The sequence below is a fragment of the Aquarana catesbeiana genome, linkage group LG12 (assembly GCF_042186555.1).
Source record: "Aquarana catesbeiana isolate 2022-GZ linkage group LG12, ASM4218655v1, whole genome shotgun sequence".
Lineage (NCBI taxonomy): Eukaryota > Metazoa > Chordata > Amphibia > Anura > Ranidae > Aquarana > Aquarana catesbeiana.
The window spans coordinates 213969276-213993545 of NC_133335.1; the positions used below are offsets into that span (position 1 = coordinate 213969276).

General features: G+C 44.5%; 1 protein-coding gene across 1 annotated transcript in view; it reads right to left on the minus strand.

Moving 5' to 3' along the window:
- EBI3 (Epstein-Barr virus induced 3) overlaps positions 1–23187 on the minus strand; it is a 28437-nt gene extending 5250 nt beyond the window's left edge. The window contains exons 1-6 of the mRNA XM_073606648.1: positions 23046–23187; positions 18984–19057; positions 14612–14854; positions 11979–12096; positions 3048–3226; positions 630–793 (exon numbers count right to left, since the gene is read on the minus strand). Of these exons, the coding sequence (XP_073462749.1) occupies positions 630–793; positions 3048–3226; positions 11979–12096; positions 14612–14854; positions 18984–19053 (774 nt within the window). The 5' untranslated portion in view covers positions 19054–19057; positions 23046–23187. The remainder of the gene's footprint in view (positions 1–629; positions 794–3047; positions 3227–11978; positions 12097–14611; positions 14855–18983; positions 19058–23045) is intronic.
- Positions 23188–24270: the final 1083 nt, after the last annotated feature.

The following is a 24270-nucleotide window of genomic DNA, read 5'->3' on the forward strand; positions in this document are numbered from 1 at the left end:
ATATGCAAAAAGCACTAAGATTGCATAGGTGTGAATCAAGCCTTATGCCTTGTACACACGACCGGTTTTCCCGTCGGAATAAACTCTGAAGGTTTTTCCGACGGAGTTCCGATGGAATTCCGCTCAAGCTGTCTTGCATACACACGGTCACACCAAATTCCGACCGTCCAGAACGAGGTAAAGTACAATACGTAGGACGGGACTAGAAAACGGAAGTTCAATAGCCAATAGCTTCCGTCTAGTACTTGCTTCAGAGCATGCGTCGTTTTTGGTACGTCAGAACAGCATACAGACGATCGGTTTCCTTCGGAAAAATTTAGAACATGTTCTCTTTCTAGGTCCATCAGAATTTTCGATGTAAAAAGTCCAATGGGGCATACACACGATCGGAATATACGATGAAAAGCTCCCATCGAACTTTTTCTGTCGGACATTCTGCTCGTGTGTACACGGCATAAGGCACTTCTTTAGCATGGTCTAATATCCCCAACCTTGTCTGTTCCGAAGTGGCCATGCTTTTGCTAGTAATTACAAGAAGTAAATTCACAATTTGTTTTAGCTGAAAATTATTCAGTATAATTTAGTACACAATATCTAAATAAAGATAAAATTATCTTTCAGTTTCTCACCACTTTATACTGTTTAACACCTGCCCTTCTGTAGCGGATCAAATAGGACAGCGGGAAATAGTCTGGATATGGCCAAGAAGGAGGTGGACTCCATTGCAGTAATAGTTTCCTGCTGTCTCGGTGTACAGGGGATAAGCTTACATTCACAGGTACACCTGGCCGTACTGTTAGAAAATATAAACATTTAGTAAATGAAAAAATAAATAAGAATCTACAATGAAAAATGAAAAAATAAATACGAATCTACAACCTGCCTTCTTATAGCCCTCTTTACAGGCCAAGGTCACATTTTCACTAAAAATACACTGTTATCCCAGTGTGCAGGAGCGTTGTGTGCAGGGGTTGCCATTGCGACCTGGTCCTATGCTCCAGGGTGCTTGTGTGCCCCCCCCATCGAACTTGATAGGGGGGTGGCGGTGGCATGTAGGGGAACCAATCCCTCCATGTAGCTGCTGAATGCCCTCTTCTCCTCTCTCCCTCCCGCAGACATTCTGCGGCTGCAGGAGGGAAATGGAGGGCATCGGTCCCTCCACATCCTGCTCTCGTCACCTCCTTATCGTTGTCCTGCTGTCCCGGGCTCCTGTGTCTTTCCCTGTCCCCCCCTCACCCCGCGGCAGCACTGCCGGGTTTCCCCCTCCCAGCTCCCACCGGCTGCTGTGGGGAATACTGTCAGGATGGATATGGATGTGTCATTTACTGGCCCCATCCTTCTTAATGAATAAAGTCAGTGATTGGTTCCAATCACCGACTCTGTTTTTTTGGGGGGGGGGGGGTTTCATTCATAGCTGGGGCATAGTAAACTGTTTACTATGCCTCAATTTCTGAATGAATGGGAAGCTCTGTACAGAGATATTCCTGTTCATTCATTAAATGCAGCTGAGGCTGCAGAGAAAGGGACTGATGAATCTGTTCGCAGTCCCTTTCTCTGTCTCAAAAGTGAGTCACCAGGGGTCTGTTTAGACTCTTGATATTTCACCAAAACCCCCCAATGGGGGTCCTAAAAAATATGTAAAACATTTAATTGTAAAAAAAAAAAGAAAAAATATAAATAGTAAAATAGAAAAAAATAAAATAAAATGGAAAAATAAATAAAACAAAAAAAAAAAATACTGACACCAGTGGCGGAACTACCAGGGTCACAAAGGTCGCACATGCGACTGGATTCTGGCGTTCTGCCATCGTGGGGCAGGAAGTTGGCCTGCTCCAGGACCATAATAAAAGTCCCACAATGGCATAAAAGGACCCTGGAAGCAGTGGGAAGGGGCCAGGGGGGACCTTCACGGTTTCTGGCACCTGGGCACTGAAGATTCTAGTTATTATGCCTTTGCCAGTGTGTTAAAAAAAATAAGCTGTGCAGTTTTTAAAATAGTGTCCTAAGTTTTAATGTCCTAATAATGGGCCATGACTAATATCCCCTAAGCCTTCCACAAACATTCCCCCTGAAGCAGTCAGTTGCATCCTAACCAAGTTCCGGGAAGCTCCAAATGTTAGGCACTATCACAGGAGTGAGTGCGCTTCCATGTACCAAACCTGTGCATGCTCAGTACACTCACCCTATATATGTAGGGACATCATACTGCACATGTGTGAGTTTGGAATACAAAAGCAAGCTTGCTCCTGTGTTTCTGGGGGTGAGCATCTAACACTTGGAGCATCCAGAAACTTGGGCAGTTAATCACATTGGTTGGGAGTTTTAGTGTCAGACTTTAGGGGTGTCGGTCATGGCCGACTGGTAAGGCATTGAAACGAAGGACAATGGGGGTTAGTTGAAAGGTAAATCCACTTTGCACTACAAGTGCAAAGTGCACTTGAAATTGCACTGAAAGTGCACTTGGAAGTTCAGTCGCTGTAAATCTGAGGGGAAGATCTGAAGTGAGGGGAAGCTCTGCTGATTTTATCATGCAATCATGTGCAAGCTAAAAAGCTAAAATGCTGTTTTTTATTTTCCTTGCATGCCCCCCCCCCCCCCCCCTCGGATCTACAGCGACTGAACTTCCTAGTGCACTTTCCACTTGTAGTTTGCACTTGTAGTGCAAAGTGGATTTGCCTTTCATAAAAAAACCCCAATATTAGAAGACTGCACAGCATTTTTTAACACACTGGGACCCCTAGACTACTTGGGGCACTTTAGTGAAAAGGCGAACTTAGCCTTTAAAATAAAATAATTTTTAGAGAAATATGGAACTGCCATTGCTGATCTCCCCCCCTGAAAATGCTAATTGCCTTGCTAGACCTTCAATATTTAATACTGAATATTTCTGGTTCAGTAAAAGGTGAAAGCCTGATAATGGCCATGACGGCCAATGAATTACCAGTTTAAGGAGGAGAGCTAAGCAATGATACATCACAACATCTAAAGACAGAAAATTTTATATTCTAGATATCCATCCCCCTGTAAACCCTCATTTTAGAACTCACTGATGTTCTCTACGAAAAAGTGATGCAGCAGCGTTATTGATCCCAGTGAATTTACAGCTGTCACATTTAGAAGGTACGGAACTTCTGCAAACATCTTGAAGTCTGTAATCTGGCAGCTGTATGGAATAAAGTCAAGCTGAAGGCACTGGCTGGGAGGGTCCGAACCTGTCAATCCCAACCTGCAATGACATAATTTGCAGTTTAAATAACTATTTTGTCTGTGATCCAAGATGATATTGATGTTGCAACTTCAAATGAACTATAGCAGGGGTCTCCAAACTTTTCAGCATGAAGGCCACATTATACTGTATATTTTACAAATATTCGATGGATAGAAAAGTCAGTTTTATAAGTAAATAAGTCCCCATCAGAGTCCCCCTTTACACCAGGGTCCCCATAAGTGTACCCCCTTAATTGAGTGTCCCCATCAAAAACTACCAAAAGTGTTATGCTGCACTACATTTATATATTTTTTTAAAATATGGAGCGCTAGGGGGCGTGGCTTGGATGGCTTCCCGGGCAGACGTGTTTCACTGAAGCTCCCGGTCCGGCCTGCCTGCATAGAGCTGGAACCTGCACCTCTCCGCCGCAAAACATGGGCAAACCGCGCAAAAACAAAGAAATGGACCCCAGAGGACACACCACTCGTTCCTCCTCGGTCCCCCCGCCACTCATCACCGAGTATTTCGGGCAGGGAGCTACGGCCGGACACCACGAGGCCAAGATGGCGCCGGCGCCACATGCAGCAATCTCTCATTCTCCTCCTCTGCAAGCCTCCGCGGACCGTAGGAGCAACAGGTACGGATCCGAGGGTGACTTACCCACCACCCATTCCCCGATCCCCCCTGCTGACCTTTCGATCGGCCCCCCTCCGGAGGCCATATCCTGGGCAGCCTGTCGCAGACTTTTCCCCCATGTCTCATAGGGCCCGCGCCATCTGTATCCCCCGACCAACCATCCCCCTCCTGGGACTCCTCTGCTCCAGAATGGGACCCCCGTTCCCTGCCACAACGCTCCCAATCACACAGGGACAGAGCCCCCTCTCTCTCCCCTCTCCAGTGGGATACAGTCCAGGCTCCAGCACCTTCCCAGGCCCCAAGGCCATCAGGATCCCAGGGGGCTTATTCACAAACGGGGAGCCCGCACGGCCCATTGCTAACTAAGCACTCCAGCACTACTCCCCCTCCACTACCACCACAGAGGGGACCCCCCCATGCCAGCTTCATACTCGGCTGTAGTGCAGGGCTCCCATGCTCACATTACATCAGACTCTGACCCTGACCCTGAAGCATGTACTTCTTGGCGAGATTACGTCCGCTGTATGCCCACAAAACAGGACTTCCGTATGCTAATTCAAGAAGTGCGGGACACTTGTAGAACTGAGATTAATATGCTTCGCACTGATCTCCACCAACTGTCCACTAAAGTCGCATCCTTAGAGGAGGAAACAAACGACACTAAATTTGAAATCTCACAAATTCATGATCGCTTAACTTCACAAGCCACTACCCTCAGAGACTTCCAACGCCACTTGGAGGACCTCGACAATAGAGGTAGGCGTAATAATATTAGGGTCAGAGGCCTACCGGAGGCGACACAAGAGGAAGACCTGAATGTGACTTTGCAAGCCATTTTCAATAGCATTTTAGGTCGCCCGGAACACCAGCGAGTTAAGCTGGATCGTGCACATCGAGCTTTGCGCCCCCGTGGACCAGGATCCCGCCCAAGGGACGTGATCTGCAGGGTACATAACTACACCCTCAAAGAGGACATTATGAGAAAGGCGCGAAACATTCATGCCATTGACTTTGACGGGGCCTCCCTACATCTCTTTCCAGACCTCTCATGGATTATCCTTCAACAAAGAAGATCTTTGCAACCACTCCTCACCCTGTTAAGAGAGCATAACTTTCGCTATCATTGGGGTTTCCCCTTTAGCCTCACGGCAAAAAAAGATGGAAGGTCCACAACCCTCCGTTACCCGGAAGATCTTCAATTTTTCTGCAGAGAATTGGATATTCCAGTACCACCCACCCCTGGATGGGAACCGTTGCCAGCACCCCCACCTCGCCCAGACCCTTGGATCCAAGTTGCAGGCCGGAAACGCACAAGACCGCGATCTGCGGGTCCTTCCCCGCCACCCCGTCAGAGATGAATTGCTGTTCATTTGAATTCCTTTCTCACCCAGATGTCTGACTCCAGATTGACTCCAGATTTACTCGATCTGTCTCTCCCTATTTCTATACCTGAGAACCCGAAGACATATTCTGCTCATCCTATTCATCTATAGTATGGTTCCACTCAGCAAACAGATTCTTTATTAAGTTAGCAACACATGTTTAATTGTGAATGTAAGGTTTTGATAGAACTTGCTTAGCGAGCCGGGTTAGGTCATTCCCCCCACCCATGCTCCTCCTCTTTCACATATATCCTCTTTTTTCCTACCCTCTCCCCTTCTACCCCTTTCTCTCCCCCCCTTCCCCTCTCTTCCCCCCCCCCCTTCCCCTCTCTTCCCCCCTCCCTCCCCCCCTCAGCCCCTCCCCTCCCCATCCCCCTTCTTCTGCATCTACCTATACCCACTCGCTCACTCTCTTCCTCTTCCCTCCCCCTTATTTTTTGTTTTAGAGGAGGGGCATGGTTAGTTGGGAGGGTTATCCCCCCCTCCGCCCCCCTTCCTTTTTGCTCCCCCCCTGTTGGGGGTCAAACTATAGGAGAATACTATCACGAAGAGAAGTATTTCTTGCACTTGTACTTTTTTATATCACTGTTTTTTGAATTTACAGGGCACATCTTACTATTGCTCCAAATTTCACGAGTCAATAGCATCAGTGGTTTATCCCTTTATTCGGGCCATAACCAGGAATATAGATATGCCGGTTGCCAGTTGATACACGCAGGTTCCATGTTTTTTCTGTTATCTAGTTTTTTTGTTTTTCTTTTTTTGTGAATTTAGATGCAGGCAGGCCCGGAGGGGGGTTGTCCCCTCCTTGGGTCCATCCTCTCCTCCCCCCCGGGGCTCTCCGAATGGCTCCTTCTTCTATTTTTTCTGACAATGGCACTTTTGCCTCCTATGTCAGAAGGGGCCCTCCGGAGTCTCCCACCCCATCACTTTGTGTAGGTGGGTTATATTGTGAATGGTTAACTAACCTTGACTTTGTACTAATCTTTGTGTTTTTTTTCTGTTTTTTACCTTTTTTTTTCCGCTTTTCTCCTACTGCTATTCCCATTCCTCCTCCCTTTCTCAACCTTTTGTCTCTGGGATCTGGTTCAGGTCCGGAGGGTCGTAGACCTCCAAACCGCAATCACCATGGAGACCCACTATAGGGACCTCCTATACTTCAAGACTCTACCACATCCATTGGGTAAGCTACCGTTTCTTTCCACAACACACCCACCATGATTGATATATTTTCATTAAACGTAAAGGGCCTTAACTCAAATGTTAAGAGAAGCCTAGCGTTACGAGAGTTCAAACGGTCTAAAGCTGACATTATTTTCATTCAAGAGACCCACCTTGATAAAACGGGCACCATGACATTTGCACGGCGACAATACCCTCATATATACCAGGCCTCTGGCCCACATAAACGGGCAGGGGTAGCAATTCTTTTTAAGCAAGGCTCCCCCTTCCAGTTACAATCTCTATACTCTGACCCACTAGGACATTACCTCATACTCCGAGGCCTTTGGGGAGGAGCAAATATCACTCTTTGCAATGTCTATGCCCCAAACACGAATCAAATCCTCTTTTTGTCTAAGGTCTTCGACTGCCTATTTGAGGTCCCCCATCAGTACCTGGTGATCGGAGGAGATTTTAACCTCGTTCACTCTCCGGGTCTTGATAAACACTCAATGGGTCAGAGGAAATCCCAAGTAACAGCCAATAGAACAGCCACCCAGTTTTGCCAACTTACTAGGAAATATGCCCTGTTTGATACATGGCGCACCACCTATCCATCAGCTAAACAATTTACTTTCTATTCCCATCCCCATATGTCCCACTCACGACTAGATTATTTTTTTGTTAACGCCCCGACTTTGCGAACATGCACGAACCCAGACATTCAGGCCATTTCCTGGTCGGACCATGGCCCGATTACACTCACCCTGACACTCTCCCCAAGCTCCTTTCGTAAATGCCATTGGCGTTTAAACGACTTTCTACTTAAACATGACCCAACTAGAATAGAATTAGAGCAAACTTTGAAACTATACTTTTTCGGAAAATTGTTCCTCTGAGATCTCCGCCTCATCTTTGTGGGAAGCCCATAAGGCGGTCTTCCGAGGCCAATGCATCTCGCTCTCCACTGCCCTGAAAAGAAACGCTAATACAACACGCAGCGCCCTTTTGGACAGACTTAAACATCTGGAAGCGCGCTTGCTCGCATCTCCATCCCTAACAACCCTTAGAGAACTCACTAGTGTACGGGCTGGATTGAAAGATATCGAAATGGGTAAAATAGAAAAGGCGTTGACCAGGCTTAGACAGACTTATTATGACAAAGCCAACAAATCACATACGCTTTTGGTGAAACAGCTTCGCGACAAGGCAGCAACTACTACCACTACACAACTTAGGAAGGCAAATGGCGTCCTTCAGTCCCACCCTGATAAAGTAGCGCAACTTTTTCATGACTTCTACTCTGCACTGTATAATGATCCGAATGTTCCGCACAACCCACCCCCTCCTGACCTATCTCAGGCCATCCATACTTATTTAGCGGAAGCGGATACCCCTAGGCTTGCCTCCTCTGCTCTGGAGACTCTTAATGCCTCCATTACAGAGGAGGAGGTAACAGAAACAATCAAGCTGCTGCCAAACAATAAGGCCCCCGGGCCTGATGGACTACCATACCTTTATTACAAGACGTTCCTATTATATTTACTTCCCCATATGACAAATCTCTTCAACTCATTTCTCTCTGACACACCCATCCCCAGAGATATGCAAAATTCCTACCTGACATTAATCCCAAAACCAGGGAAAGACCACACTCTTCCATCCAATTACAGACCGATAGCACTTCTCAACACAGACTTAAAAATTTTTACGAAACTGCTGGCAAATAGATTAAACAAATTTATGCCATCCCTGGTCCATAGGGACCAGGTGGGTTTTATCCCTTGTCGACAGGCTGGGGATAACACCCGGAGGGTTATTGACCTGGTGGAGGTTGCAAACAGGAACACAATAGAGGCCATACTGCTCAGTCTGGATGCCGAAAAAGCCTTTGACAGGCTAGGCTGGCCTTTCCTGTTCGCGACTCTCAACCGGGCTGGTATTGAGGGCCCATTCCTCCGAGCTATCACCCATCTATACTCGGCCCCAACAGCCCAGGTTCGCACTAATTTTGCCACCTCCCCTACCTTTTTGATCTCTAATGGGACCCGCCAAGGCTGTCCACTCTCCCCTCTTTTATATGCCCTATGTATTGAACCGTTAGCAGCCCATATCAGAAATAATCCAAGTATTCATGGTATTCCAGTCCGTACTAGAGAATTTAAGATCTCCTTATTTGCGGATGATGTTCTCCTCACTCTCGCCCAACCTCGCATATCCCTTCCAAACTTACAAGTGGAACTGAAAAGATATAGCATCCTTTCGGGTTATAAAATTAACAGTTCCAAGACGGAGGTTCTCCCTCTTAATTTATCCCCCCATACCTTATCCACACTTTCGCAAACATTCCCATACTCCTGGCGGTCCTCTTCCTTAAAATACCTGGGGATACATATAACATCCACATACGATAACCTATACAAGGCCAACTTCCCCCAAATGTTTACTTCCATCAGAGCCTCCCTAACTAAATGGAAATCTCTGAAACTGTCCCTTTTTGGTAGACTTGCAACCTTGAAGATGACGGTACTACCCAGACTTCTATATCTTTTTGAGACGCTCCCTATCCCCATTCCGTGCTCACACTTAAAAAAACTTCAAAGTGACCTGATAAAATTTTTCTGGAATTATAAAAGACACCGCGTTGCTAGATCGGTTTTATATGCCCCACGTAACCAAGGTGGACTGGCGTTCCCCAATATAGCTAAGTATTATCTAGCAGCTCAATTAAGACCTATAGCTTCCTGGTGCTCTCTACATGCTTATAATAGGTGGACACAGATAGAAAAGTTGTGGCTAGCCCCCATACACCCAAATTCCATGCTTTGGAGCTCTGATATACCCCCCGGCAGCGTACAACTGCTAGGACCGATGGATCTCTTATGTACATTATGGCGACGGGCCAAATTGAAATATCCGCTCACCACCACATCTTCCCCAGTCACCTCATTCCTATTTACACCCAATATTCCTGACAGCTTAACCTCACAGATGTCCCACTTTTGGATGGATAAGGCCATATTCCGTTATGGACAACTAATTGACCCTAAAACCAGAATGCTACGACCCTTCCTAGAACTACAAGAGACTTTTGATATCCCCAAGCAGGCCTTTTTCAGTTACCTACAACTCCGCCATTATGCACAATCATTGGGGTCAAATTTAAGATTTTCCCCCCTGACAGACTTCGAAAAGCTTTGTTTAGAGGGTTCGTCCCCTAAAGGCATGATCTCCCGCACCTATCAGATACTGATCGCAGATTTCTCACCAGACGGGCCACGACACTCATATATGGCTAAGTGGGAGCAGGTGCTGGGCACAGAGTTATCCTTAAGGACCTGGCAATCCATATGGACCCAGACTACTAAAAGCTCCATATGCACGCTTTATAAAGAGAATCAATTTAAGATTCTATTTCATTGGTATCAGACCCCTGACCTGCTCCACTCCATATACCCCACGGCCGACCCCCGTTGTTGGAGATGTTATAAGGACAGGGGAACACTATTTCATGTCTACTGGACTTGCCCACTAATCATTCCCTACTGGAGTATGGTACAATCCCTACTCCAGTCCATCTTTGATGTTGAAATGCTCCTGGATCCGAGGATTTTTCTCTTGGGCCTTCCACCTGCCACCTTCTCTAAAGTGTCCAAAAAACTCTTAGCCCATGTGCTTACTGCAGCACGTTGCTTGGTGGCTCTAAAGTGGAAAAAAAGAGAACCCCCCTCACTAACTGAGCTGCATTCCAGGATCAGAGATGTCAAGAGAATGGAATATCTCACGGCCTCATTAAATGATACACTTGATAAGCATAACCGTATTTGGGAACCCTGAGTTTTGTTGGAGACTCCTGCGACCTAAAGGTGTGTGCCGTTTATGCATTTATGACCCATTCCCTGCCGGCCTGTTCCGGATTCTGGAGATGAGCGACTGTCCCCTCCCCCTTCTTCTTTCTCTCCCTACCCTTTTCTTTCCTCTCTCTTTCTGAGAATTTATATATTTAAGCATATGGTACTAGCGGATACACAGTTTGAGATGTATTATTATCCAGTAAATCTACTTCATTTTTTCACTAACTGTTTATACTGTAAGGCTTTGCCGCCCAACGTTTGGGTGATTATGTACCAAATCGAACTGTGACATTATGATCTTTTTCTCTCCCTGTACCCAATGCTATGATGCTGTATCTGTTTTTATGTGGAAAAAATAATAAAAACTGTCAGTTATAAAAAAAAAAAAAAAATATGGAGCGCTTCACGAATTTGCATGTCATCTCTATATTACTGAATGTGTTATTTTGAAGAGCCAATATAAAGAAAAACTAGAAGTTAAAAAAAAGAACTTATGTGGTTTAACCAGTCATTTTCTGCATATTAGATCTTTGTGGTCTTTTTAACCAGGGCACTGGCAGTAGGTGTCCACCGACTACATACTGTGTGCTGAAAAGTGTCCCTCTTTATCATTTTAGAAAGTTGGGAGGTATGCTTATATCAGGGTTTCCATAAAAGTCCCCGTTACCACAGTAAGACTTACAGCACAGCTGTAGTAGCAGGGTGTAGGCCAGGATGCAAAGCAGGTGTGGATGGAGGACGTTCCGTTCTCCTTGTGAATGCTGGGGCAACCATGTCATTGGTTGTTAAGAGGCAGAAGGGGAGGGGTGAAGGGGAGACTCCAATCCCAGAGGACGCCTTGTATGGCGAAACACTTTGGGCGGAGCTAGTTCTGTGACGACATCACGCAAAGGCTCACTTGATGACACCGTTGGCCAAGTTGTAGAAGCTTATGCGAAACACCTGTTGTTTCTGAATTGTTGTAAGTGTAATATTTGACTGAATAAACAGAGACGGGCATGTAGGCGGGCGGGATCTCAGAAGGTTGCTGCATTCCCATTCCGCCCACACAACAAGCAGCCAGAGCCTGAAACTGACAGTCCCGAAGCTGGAGGGAGCAAATCCTCCCTCCAGCAGCCATTGCAGCCAGCACTTTGTGCTATTTAGAATGCTACTAATCTGCTCTCAGCGCCCCCTCTCCACTCGCCCTTAGCAAATTTCCACTCACCCTTAGCAAATTTCCACTCGCGCTTAGCAAATTTCCACTCGCCAAATGCAAGTAGGCGAGTGGAAATTTTGAGGGCTATATATATATATATATATATATATATATATATTTCTTTATTTACTAAATAGATGACAGTAGCAGCTTTGATTCACTCCTGTGACCTTATGTATGACATCTTGGATTTTCCGATATGCATAATTTGACTTCCTGTAATAGGGGTCAATTAAGTCTGGTGAGTGCAAAGTGTGTCTGCATACTGATGGAGAGGAGCCTTTCCTTTCCTATACTCACTGAGGATGTTTTTCACGTGTGGGACTTGGACTTCACAATTTTTATGTATTTTTTATAATTTAAATAAAGAAGCTTTTATTTATTTGTTTATTCACTATGGTGATATGTAATTTATGATATAATATTTCTGGATATTTGCAACTCAGTCCAACTGGGGTCACATCCCAAATTGCACAGGTCCATTACCTGATCCCAAATGGGCAATCCACCCAAAACACACGGACACAAACATGATTTACCTATAGGTAGTAATGAAGGTAGTGTGTAAGTGAGGGTCAGGCCAGACGTCCCAGGTACAGTTAATCCTTTCTGGGTATTCTGAGGCCCAGCACTGGACATTCAATATCTGTGGAGGAACTAAACACAAATGTGTTAATGATCATGACATGCAATAAGAAGTGTCTACGTTTCTATCTAGAAGCTACATGTCACATGTAGTTTTTTTCTGGCACTGAAAGCAAAAATCTGCTCCTATGAGTTTGTTTTGGTTGTCAAAATAGTCAAAAGTTTTGACAAATGTGGAATTAAGTGATGGCTTACTTTCTGGCTTCTTATATCCCTTCAGAGCGTGGCAACTTCAGGGAACAGACAAGGGAAATCAAGCAGTTAATTTCACATGTTATGAGAGAACTTCTGGAGGCTGCCATTGCTTGCTCCTGAAATGCTAGCTACCTGGCTGTCATGCTGATGGCCTATAACACTTTGGGGTGGATTTAGAAAACATTTGCACTGCTGTTTGTCCACCGAAACTGCAATCAATTCATTCTTTGCAAATGGGGCAAAATCAAATCATTTTGGGCCATATGATCTGCAATTTAAAGTGTGAATGTGGAAAATACCACATTATGGCCACTAGATGAAGCTGAGAAACATACATATCACCTAGAATAGTCAGTGCCATCTAGTGGCCATAATGTGGTATTTTCTGCCATATTTGCTTGGAATTAATGGAATGGTTCTGGTGGATGAAAAGCTGTGTGATCTTTTTTTTTCCCCGTAAATACATCCCTTTAAGTCACTGACAACAAATTTACACATAAGAAATTCTAACATTGTTCTGACACTCACTTGCAGCCCGCTTGTTCTGGGACTGAAACCAAAGACGGCCTATCATCAGGAGGCCAGAAATGGCTTAGCCCTTTCATGACAGGTGCACTGAGAGATATAAGAAGCCAGTAGATCATTTCGCCTACAACTGTCCAACTGCAAGTGAAAATGTCAAATTGTACCGTTAAAAATCATATGGTGACAATGCCTCCATGGCTTTAGTAGCCTGTGGTTAGCGTTGTCATCTTATCACAGGAGGTTCACAGGGACAACAGAAACAAACAAGATATTGTATTTTGTAAAGCTTTACCGCTGGGAATTATGGCATGTTCGCTTCTCCGAGCTCCAGTGTGATGGGCCTCCAAGTGGTGAATTTGCAGGAGACAGCACCAGAGAGGAAACAAGTATTACCAGTGTGAGCGAAGGCTGTCAGGGGCACAATTCCCAGTAGAGCATCACAACGTCTGCCTGGACCCAGAATAGAGTCCTGCAGAGAATAGCCCTCATAACACCGGCACCTCTCTGCAGTACTGGAGACCCCAAGACCACCTACCCCTGCTGCAGGGAGAAAGGGAAGAAGACCTAAACATGTCACATGACCAGCCAGTAGACTTCTGGGTTTAAGGTATGTATAAGGCAGTGTTTCTCAACTCCAGTCCTCAAGGTGCCCCAACAGGTCATGTTTTCAGGCTTTCCATTATTTTGCACAGGTAATTCGATCAGTTTCAGTGCCTTAGTAATTATCACAGCTGTTTCATCTGAGGGAAATCCTGAAAACATGACCTGTTAGGGCGCCCTGAGGACTGGAGTTGAGAAACACTGGTATAAGGTATTGCAATACTGTCTAAACCAGGGGTCTCAAAACTTTCTAATCAAAGAGCCAGTTTACTGTCCTTCGGACTTTAGGTGGGCCGGACTTTGGCCAGTTTGAGTAGAAAATGTCCTTCTGTCAGTGCAAGTAAACAATGCCTCATCATTGGTGTCAGTGGGAGGAATAGTGCCCCATCATTGGTGTCAATGGGAGGAATAGTGCCCCATCATTGGTATTAGTGGGAGGAATAGTGGCTCATTGCTGGTGTAAGTGGAAAGAATAGTGACTCATCGTTGGTATCAGTGGAAGGAATAGTGCCCCATCGTTGGTGTTAGTTGGAGGAATATTGACCCATCATTGGTATCAGTGGAAGGAATAGTGCCCCATCGTTGGTGTTAGTGGGAGGAATAGTGCTCTATCATTGGTATCAATGGGAGGAATAGCGCCCCATTGGTATCAATGGGAGGAATAGCGCCCCATCATTTGTGTCAGTGGAAGGAACAGGCCCCCATCATTGGTATCAGTGAGTATAATAGTGCCCCATCATTGGTATCATTGAGATGAATAGTGCCCCATTATTGGTATCAATGGGAGTAATAGTGCCCCATTATTGGTATCAGTGGGAGGAATAGTGCCCCATCGTTGGTGTCAATGGGAAGAATGGTGCCCCATCATTTGTGTCAGTGGAAGGAAAAAATCCCCATCATTGGCATCAATGAGAGGATTAGTGCCCCATCATTGGTATCAGTTGTAGGAATAGTGCCCTATTGTCTGTGTCAGTCACAGCACCTATGTCCTACTGTTGCTGTCTGTGGGGGGAATAAAGCCCCAAGAGCTGGATAAAAGCTAGCAAATGCCTGCATCTGGCCCCCTGCTGCAGTTTTGAGACCACTGGTCTAAATCATTGACAGGTGAGCAATGGCATCCTATTTATTCCTTTACAAAGATTTCCCCCTCATTTTTCTCATTGTTCATTGTTTTGTAAAAACTTGTGTACTGCAGGTTTGAACTCACATCCAAGGTATAGCTCCGTCATAGATAACACCTTGTGGTTGTCAGGGTTGTGACAGCTGTATGTACCAGCCTGGTGCTTCTTCACTTCCATCAGAGTCAGCTGCAGTCCATTTGCATGCATCTTAGTATTGTGAGCTATCCAGACCCCATTATGCTTCCATTTAACACCCGGCAACCAAGAATCGCACTGTAAGATGATGTCTGTTCCCAGCTGCTCATACTGCTGTGTGATGGGAGCGCTCACTGTGAGAAGCAGAGATAGATAACTTAGCGTCTTGACAAGAACGTGCAATACATTGCTGTCTCATTGCAATGCATGGATATTTTGTTTTGTCTGTGCATTGGCAACCTTCCCTAACAAACATTCATTGCATTCAAAACATTTCCCCAATCAGCAATACGCGGCTATAGGCACCTACAGGCAAAAAATAAGAGTTGCTATGTTCATAGCTCCCAACTGTCCCTGATTTCGAGGGATTGTCCCTGATTTGGAGCAATGTCCCTCTGTCCCTCTTTCCTCCTCATTTGTCCTTCATTTTGGTCTGTTCTATATAGTTGTATATAAAATGCAGTTTTTATCTATCAAAAAGTGTTTTCCAGCACTAAACCTTTCATCTGATTTCTAAATTGCTGCATTTGTAAATTCCAAAAGCCAATATAAAGGAATAGTAGTGGTAAAAAAAAAGGCATTTTGTGGGTTTAGCCAATCTTGTTTTTTTTTTTCACAATTCTCCTTTAAGGGGGCGTGGCAGGGGGCGTGTCCTATGCCTGCATGCTTTTGCTGATAGGTGTCCCTCCTTCCCATCTCCAAAAGTTGGGAGGTATGTATGTTATATGGGACCACCAGAAATCTTAGCTGTACCTGAGCAGTAATCTAAAAATGATCCTTGGTCTTAAAGCCAAAACCCCAAGAATTATATTTTTTGTGTAGCACTGCCCCCCGTAGGAGTTGCCAATGTCAGTGTTCCCTATTGCTGCACAGCCAGTCACACAGCATTTAATTTTTGCATCCAGACTCAGAAAACAGTCTCTGGCTTATTTTTTTTTTTCTATTAGGGGATGATAACTTGGATGGGGTAGGATTTAAGGAATGCCCAACCTAACAGCAACAACAAATCCAGGGACACCTTCCTCCCTATTTACAGCTTCCACTTCTTCCTCCTGCACAAATCTTGCCCCTTTGCACAGCTCTGCCGGGTTCAACTCTCAGCCCCTTTGGAAAAGTAGTACATGTGGAGTGAACAGCATCCTGCAACTCCTCCTGCTTCCCTGTAGACTCTGATCCCAGCTCCACTTCTGCAGAAAATGCATCCTGCAACTCCTCCTGCTTCCCTGTAGACTCTGATCCCAGCTCCACTTCTGCAGAAAATGCTAGACCAGCCCTCCTAACTGACACGCTGCACCAGTCCTGCCCAAATGGCACACTGGAGACTTCCCAGAGCAAGGTTGGATGAAGACTGTCTTTCAGAGAGACCTGCTACAGCTGGCAGTCTATCCCCTTGCCTGCACCATGCTGAGCCACTCACTCTGTCTCTCTTTGCTCCTGCTGCCTCTCCGAAAAGCTTTCCTCCAACTGCCTCCCGTGGTAGGATCCTTCCAGGCCAGCCTCCCGAGCATTGAGCCTGAGGTAAAACCCCCTCCCCGGCAGAGATCCCTCAAGGGCCACCGACAGACTCCCTCAACACTGCTTCTCCATCTTCCACCCAACTCCCCTGGTGGCATGACCCTTGTCTATTTAAGGGCTCCTTAGTTCCCTGTCAGGTCCACTCCTGGGGATTAGCTAAGGGCCCCCAAATATGCGGTAGTATCTAGAATGTTCTCCAACTTTCCAGATCCAGGGGAAGACACCAGAGGGCTATCTGTATGAGTCATCCAGCCTAACCTCTAATAACCCTGACCCAGATACAATGACTCGGGTTTATCGCTGGGCCAGACTATGGTTTGCCTGTACTACCACTAGTAGCACACTAGAGGGTGCTACACTTGCATACTTTCATTAGGCCAACCTGGCTCGATTTAAAGAGGAACTGCAGTCTACTTACACAATATGTAATAAAAACATGTTTGCCATTCTGAAGTTTCCCTCCAACCACTTTGCATATTATTTTATATATATCTGTACTGTGATTCTGTACTTGCCAATTATGCTGCAGAAACCTCCCTCCACTGAGTCCGGCTGCAGCCATTTTAACTGTGGGCAGCTGAAGCGGCTGCCTGTTCATTTCCTGGATTTACACAGACACACAGAGGTACACCTCCAGCTCTGCAGCTCTCATTGGCCCTCTAATGGCTTATCCCCCCCCCCCCCCCTTCCTGGCAAACTCTCACAAGAGTAAGAGAGAGAGAGCTGTGCATGATGTCATAAGCCTAGGCTTTTTTACCAGACAAGAAACAGAAAGTGGGCTGTATAAGATATTTACTATTCAAAGTTAAAACAGCAAGGGCAGAAGATTTAATAGATGGAAAGATGAAAAAAGTGATTGAAGTTCCGCTTTAAGTATGCATATTTGATATCTGGAGGGCCATTGTGGTTGCTGTAAATTACTTTTTTAGTCCATACTACACACAATGAGAGCCGTGATTTTCCTGTCCTGTGTCCTGGGCTTCTCATCTGCTAGCTTTTTTCAATGTAAAGCATGATATACACTGGGTGAACATCAGCCTGTTCATCAGGATCAGTGTGTACAGCTGTCTGAACCAGCATCCGATCAGCACTCACAGACAATGGCTGCAATCACTGATCAGTGTATTCTGGCAGAGGAAGGGGCACGCCCCCTGTAAGAATACAGCGGGGGGAAAATGCCACACCAACATCGTTTGTGTTGGTATGGAGATCTGACAGTTTTTTTTCATTCAACCTGCTGGTCGAATGAAAAAACTTGCAGTGTGTACCGGGCTTAAAGGGGTTGTAAACCCTTGTGTTTTTTAAAAATAAAAAACATATCATACTTACCTTCCACTGTGCACAGAGTGGCCCCAATCATCGTCTTCTGGGGTCCCTCTCACAGCTCCTACCCACATCCCTGGGAGTTACCGTGCAGGCATGCTCCCGAGCCCAGCATTTGCGTCCATAGACACAGAATGCCGGACTCGGCCCCGCCCCCCGGCGCCCGCGTCATTGGATTTGATTGACAGCAGCGGGAGCCAATGGCTTCCCTGCTATCAATCTACCCAATCAAGAGCCGAGAACCCTGGGCAGAGAGGTAGAGTGCATCTCCGCCGTGGGAACGAACTGGCTCAGGTGAGTAAAACAGGGGGCTGGGGGGCTGCTCAGTGACAGAAGTTTTTTCACCTTAATGAATAGGATGCATTAAGGTGAAAAAACACGAGGGTTATTTGATATTTGTAGGGCCTATAGTAATGCTGTAAATCACTGTAGTGGTCTACACCATCCTTTTTCAACCAGGGTGCCCAGGCACCCTGGGGTGCCTTGAGGTTTCTTCATGGGTGCCTTTGGCAAAATGGCTAAAAATTGCCCAAAAATTGTATAGTAAAGTCGGCGTGTGGATGAAGGCTGCCTTTAGTTACACTAAGTGACAGGTTTTCATTGTACACCATTATAACCTTTTAGCTGATGGCGTCCTAACGACCAATGGCATCATCAGTTGATAAGGAGGATGTCAGCATCCTTGTTTGACCCACCCTGCCCGCCCCTCTCCATTAGCAGTAGGGTCACATTAGCTGAGTGATGGAGAAACATTGGAATACTAGTCAGTATTAGTTTGCAAAAGTGTGTTTGCTTTGGAAGAATAAATCACCTATAACGTTGGGTGTCCTACCTGGACTTGCGGATGTTGCTGCATTATGGAAAACTATTGGCATCATTTTTACATTTTAAAATGGGTTGGCTTGAGACTGACGATCATTTTTAAAGGGTGCCTCAAGATTGTCCACAAGTTTTAAAAGATGCCTTGACTGAAAAAAAGTTGAGAAATACTGGTCTGCGCTACATGATCCATGATCTTCCAAGTTCCAGTGTCTTCCTCTCTGCACACTAACCTATGTATGTAAAGATGCTGTGGCACCTCCACCATTCCTAGAACGCTTTATAGTTTTGTTCAGTAAATACCAAGCATTCTCTGATTGGACTAGGTGGAGAGAAGGAGCGGTGACATCACAATTTTTACTTTTTTCACTGAAAAAAAATACAAGGTGTTATGTGAATGGTGACAGTACCAAGTGCTGCCGCAGTACCTTGAAGACTGCGGTGGTCACTGTAGTAGCGCCGACTTCTACAGTGATTGTCACCATCCACAGAAATTCCTCAGGTATGGGAAATGCATACTTGAAATGAAAGACTATCAGCCTTACTAATACCAGAAGTAAAGCTTTTCCATTTCACTAGAGTAGTTTTATTATTTTTCTACTTCACCTGTGTTCTCCAAGAAATCAGAAGGAGAAGGCATAAGTAGCAGGACGCCAAGACCGAGCAGCAAGATCATTCTCCTGTTACAACAAACAAAACAGATACTCAGAAGACAACTCCACCTCTTAAAATGACAACAGCAAAATAGGGATCCTCATTTGAGCACAAAACTGATTCTGGATAGCCATAGGAAAACACAACATAGACATCATAGTGTATCTTTAGTCAAAACCTTTTTTTGTGTTGGGTGGAGTAGAAAAGGATTTGAACCTCTATCAAGTTTTAATTTCTGTCCGTGTCCCCATTGGAGTGATTTACCATCTTTGTCCTGGTGACCATTGTCCATTGGCAGCCGGTGATGGGAAATCAAAAGTCTCCTGAGCAGCACTGGATGATTTCCTCTCACCTCCTGTTCCAGCAACAACTGTAAAATCGTTCCCTACTTTATCCATCATAGGCGTGCGCACAGGGTATGCCAGGTGTGCCTGGGCACACCCTAATCACCCTGTGCTGAGCAGATTCCCCCTGCTGCTTGGCTGCAGAGAAAGGGACTGGGGAATCTCTGTCCTCAGTCCTTTTCTCTGTCTCCAAAGTGAGACAATAGGGGTCTGTTTAGACCTCTGATATTTAACCAAATCCAGCCCCTCAACGGAGCTCCTAAATTGTAAAAATCAATAAAAAGTAATAATATAAAAAATATATAAAAAATAAGCTACTGCCACCAATCTCTGCCCTACTGACATTGTCCACTGCTCTATCAACACTGTCCATTACCCTACTGTCCTATATATATACAGTATATACACACACGCATGTGTGTTTGAGCTTTGGGGTGCACACCCTAATGCAATAGGCTGCGCACGTCTATGTTATCCATCATTGGTTCAAAATTTCTGATTTTAAATATACTTCAAAGAAAGCAACACAGAGCAGCTACTTTCACCACAAAAAGATTCTTAAAATGTAACTCCACTTTCACGGGCAAAAAAATAGCAAATAAAAAAAAAAAATTAATATAGCGTATACAAAATACATATTGCAATTGAATGTTATTACCTTTCCATTTCAATCTGCAGCTCTGTAATTTTCTGTAAAATGCAATGCAATATGGCTACCTAGAGGTGTTCTGTACACAGAATGTATACAGAATGCCCCCCAGAAACATAATTTCCTGCTTGTATGATTGGCTCACTGATTTTCCTAAAAGTCTACACTAAGATACAAGTCAGAAATTAGGCATCCCCTGCAACACAAATGTCATTTTTGGTGAGATACTCCCAATAGGAAATCACGTCTAAAGGGATGCAGACCTTGCAATTTTCTTTGTTAGAGCCCTGCAGGTGCAGCAGCTGGTTGATAATTATTAAACCACTCCCATTAGATTCACTTTCTACATGGACACAGACAAACACACAGGAAATTCTTTGGAATAACAAAAAGTTAGGAATCTGCAACAAAGTTTGTTGAAATCTGTGACAGACCAAGCTATGACAGAAGCTTTTGGGGGGGACTAGCGGCAAGCCTCCTGTCCACTGACTATGGGCTTTTAAGGGAACACTACTCTTTAGGAGGTGTGTGCCTGTTGGGACCCTTGGAGTGGTCTTGCTTCAGATTCAAGTCCATGTTTCCCCAAAACATACAGACTCTTGGAACTAGAGGATCCATATACAAATTTGGGGTCTCAATGCCTAAACCAGCAATGACTGCTTCAGACTGTGAGACTCAGAGCAGATTTTAATATAATCAATATCAACCTGACGCTGGAGGTCTCCTGCTATAGTCTGTTTATTAAGGTGTTATGTGTTTATTAAAGTGGATGTAAACCCAAAATTTTTATTTATTTTTTGATATCATAATGTAGAGTATAAGATTTCCTATCATTTGAGCCCAGTCTTGCCACAAAGAGTTAATCCATCTCTTAGCAATCCTCTTTTATTGTTCAGTGAGATAAATCTTGACAAACAGAGAAAAACTTTGTCAAATCCTCCCCCTTGCTGTGAGTGACAGGTGATTTACATATCTCGTGCACTAGCCTAAGACATGCATTATTTTTTAATTCCCACCCCCACTCCTTTCTTCAGCAGCTCTGCAAGGATTGGCTGTTCCACACCTCACCATAATTTGGCATGCTGAAGTCATGTGGTTACTTTCCTGTCTTTTTACTGGATGTTAGAGATCATAGCAGAAGTTCAGTGTAAGAAATACACAGGAGAAAATGCATATTGACAAGGGGAGTGTAGAGGTGGGCGGGGAGTCTACTGACATCACGATTCCACCCACCGAGCTCCAGACAACAGACCCACCCACAGAATCTGCAGTTTTTCGGGTCACATAACAGACAGAGGGGAGACATTTGACAGGTAAAGATACATGCAGGAGACATGTATATCCTTATAGATAACCCCTATGGCAGTAGTTTAGAAAGGATGACATTGGGTTTACATCCACTTTAAGTGTGTCTCTCCCATTGTGTGCCTCCTAAGTGTGCATTCCCATTGTTAATTGAATCACCTATTGTTTCTGTCTGTTGGCTAATTTGGCTAACTCTTGGAGCGATTGGCCTATGATGGGATTAGCATTTTCTCAACTTGTTATCTAAACCATAGTTTGCTGTTTTGGGTAAATATTTGGTTTTATTGTTCATGTGGTGACTGACCTACTTTTGATGTGTATAAAAACCTGTATTTCTGTTCAAAAAACAGTTGTTCCTTGTTGTTGGTTCTACATCAACATCGTATCTGTGTACCATGCTTGGGGTGAAAGGGCTGGTATTAGCTCTCAGTCTGCTGGAATGGTTTGGAGGGCAGGAGGCACTGTTTGGTGGAAGCACCTAAGCGCGGTACCAAGCGTTCCGTCACAAAGTTCTTGCAATGTACATGGATCACCCAGCGGGGAATGTTTTTTTCTCAACAAAAGTGGAGTTACTCTTTAAGGATGCAACAGAAATTAAAGTGATTTCATAAATTATCCACTAAGTAAGCTAATGCTTAGTTTTCTCCTGGGTGCTGTTAATTACAGCTCTAGATCCACGTCTGATTATTGGATCAAACAATTTACATGCCTGGTGATGATGTCAAAAGGAGTAATAAAATCAGTTCCTTGCTATATGAACAAGGAAAATAGCAAAAAATAACACTGGGGCATGTTGTGCAGGGGGAGGGGGGTAAAATGGGTTATAAATAATTTAAAGGAAAATAATAAGTACCAGAGCTGGGACAAGGTGGGGGCAAAAGGGGAAGCTGCCCCAGACACAGCGGTTTCATTTTGAGGGGGGGGGGGGGGGCGCGGTGTAAGAGATATCTGTTTTAAATGAATTGAACCTATTGTATTTTAAGTTTAACGTGTTAAATATTCTCGTGCCTTAAATAGACTCATTTGTAATAAAGTGGGCGGGGGGATTTGGCGCCATGGGCAACAGGTGACATTATTGTTCCTGAACTGATTAGCAGTTCTGGTATCAGAGACCCATTTTTGCACAGTAAGATTTTCCATTGTGTTGGAAGATCTTCCTGTATGGCTCACCTCATGGTCTGCGAGCATTGAAAGATTCTGGGGGGCACCAGTATTGCAGTAACTTGTAGAAAGTCAAGCAGAGACTGGCACAACTGTTGGTTCTTGCTGAGCTATCTGTCATCAATGGCCAGCCATATTCAGATACATCACAACAGAATACTGCACACTTTTGGGCTGACTACAAACATATAAAACAACCTTTCTAGCTGGAAACATAAAACTCCCAAATGCTTAAAGAAAAAAAGTAAGAGATGGGAGAGATACTCAAAGCCAGCACAAAAGACAAAACATATACTACAGCTACAGATATGGAAATGTTAACCACTTTTAACCAGATTTTGTGTAAAGGACCAAATGGATGTATGTAACCTGCCACGTACAGTTTCCATTGGCACCATTAGGTGATGGTAGGTTCCCTTGTTCCTTTCGATTGGTTTTATGATTAAAAACTAGAAAAGGGGTTTTGGTATTGAAAGTTTCTCTGTATGTGGCCAACATAAGTTACTACAGTAAAATAAACAATATGGCTAATAACAAACAACACAATTTTCCTACCTTACTGAAGCACTATTGGAAAATGGCTTTAGCTCTTCTGCAAGGTCTGTTCAGCCAGCACTGCAATTTGCATAAGGATATCAGATTGTGTTTATATCTTAAATAGTGCCCCGTGTGAAACATCTGATCTTTCAGTTCCCATTCTGGTAAGAAAACTAAAGGGAATTACTAGAAACAAAGAAAATGAGGAAGAACCTCTCAGACGCCTAATAGTTTCAAACCCATGCTTGCAGCATATGAGAACTTACCATCATTGTACTGGAAAGTCCATGGTATTTTTCACATACTAACCTCACAAGGGTGCCTTTCACAGGACGAAGACTTTGGGACAGGTATCAAAACAGCTCTGGGATTTTTTTTTAGCAGTTTAAAGTTACCGGTAGACATTACATAATCCTTGTAGCTCACTGGATGTAAGGGAGATTACAAGCACTTTTGGTATTATTGTGTGATAATATTCTTATAATATACTTTAGGAGAAAGGACAACCAGGATTTAAGACACTGGTGCCCATTATTAATGGTCGATCTGGGCCCACAGTAGAGCCTATTTTGTGTGTCAGTAAACCTGGTACAGTCACCTACGGTCTAGAGATGTTTTATCGAAAGTCTTTTTCATGGAAGAGTTGTGCCCAAAAAGCCAAATGACTCTGGCATCATCACACATTGATTTGGTCAAATGTGCCTGGACAAATTGGGAAAATACGCCAAGTTGTCATGCCCCTATTAGAAAATGAATTTAAGGTTGAATATAATTTTACTGAGTTTTTTTTCACAATAAAGCAACAATATAAGAAGACCAGTAATGAGGGGGGAGAGGGAACAGAATAAAGAAAAGGGAAAGGGGGTGGGATGCGGTGTCTTCTCTCTTTGGACACTGCCCGGACCTTATTATATACAATCAAACTGTCGTATGGGGGGGGGGAGGGGGTATGGGGGGAGTAACAGTAGGGGATGGGAGAGCCAAGAGAAGGGGGGGAGGAATTCAGCATCATAGGACTTGTAGTGTCTAGGTTACCTATATTTTATATTATGGGAAATTGTCAGAGACATGCACATTTGAACCCAAGAAAACCAATAAACAATAAAGACGGCACCTTTCTCCAACATTGTGAAGTATATGGACTATTCCTCAAGCAGAAATTCTGTTGAGGAAGAGGTCAGAAGAGGAGTGGTGGAGCCAAAGGGACCACAACAGGTTGAACTTTTCATAGGTATCATCTAAC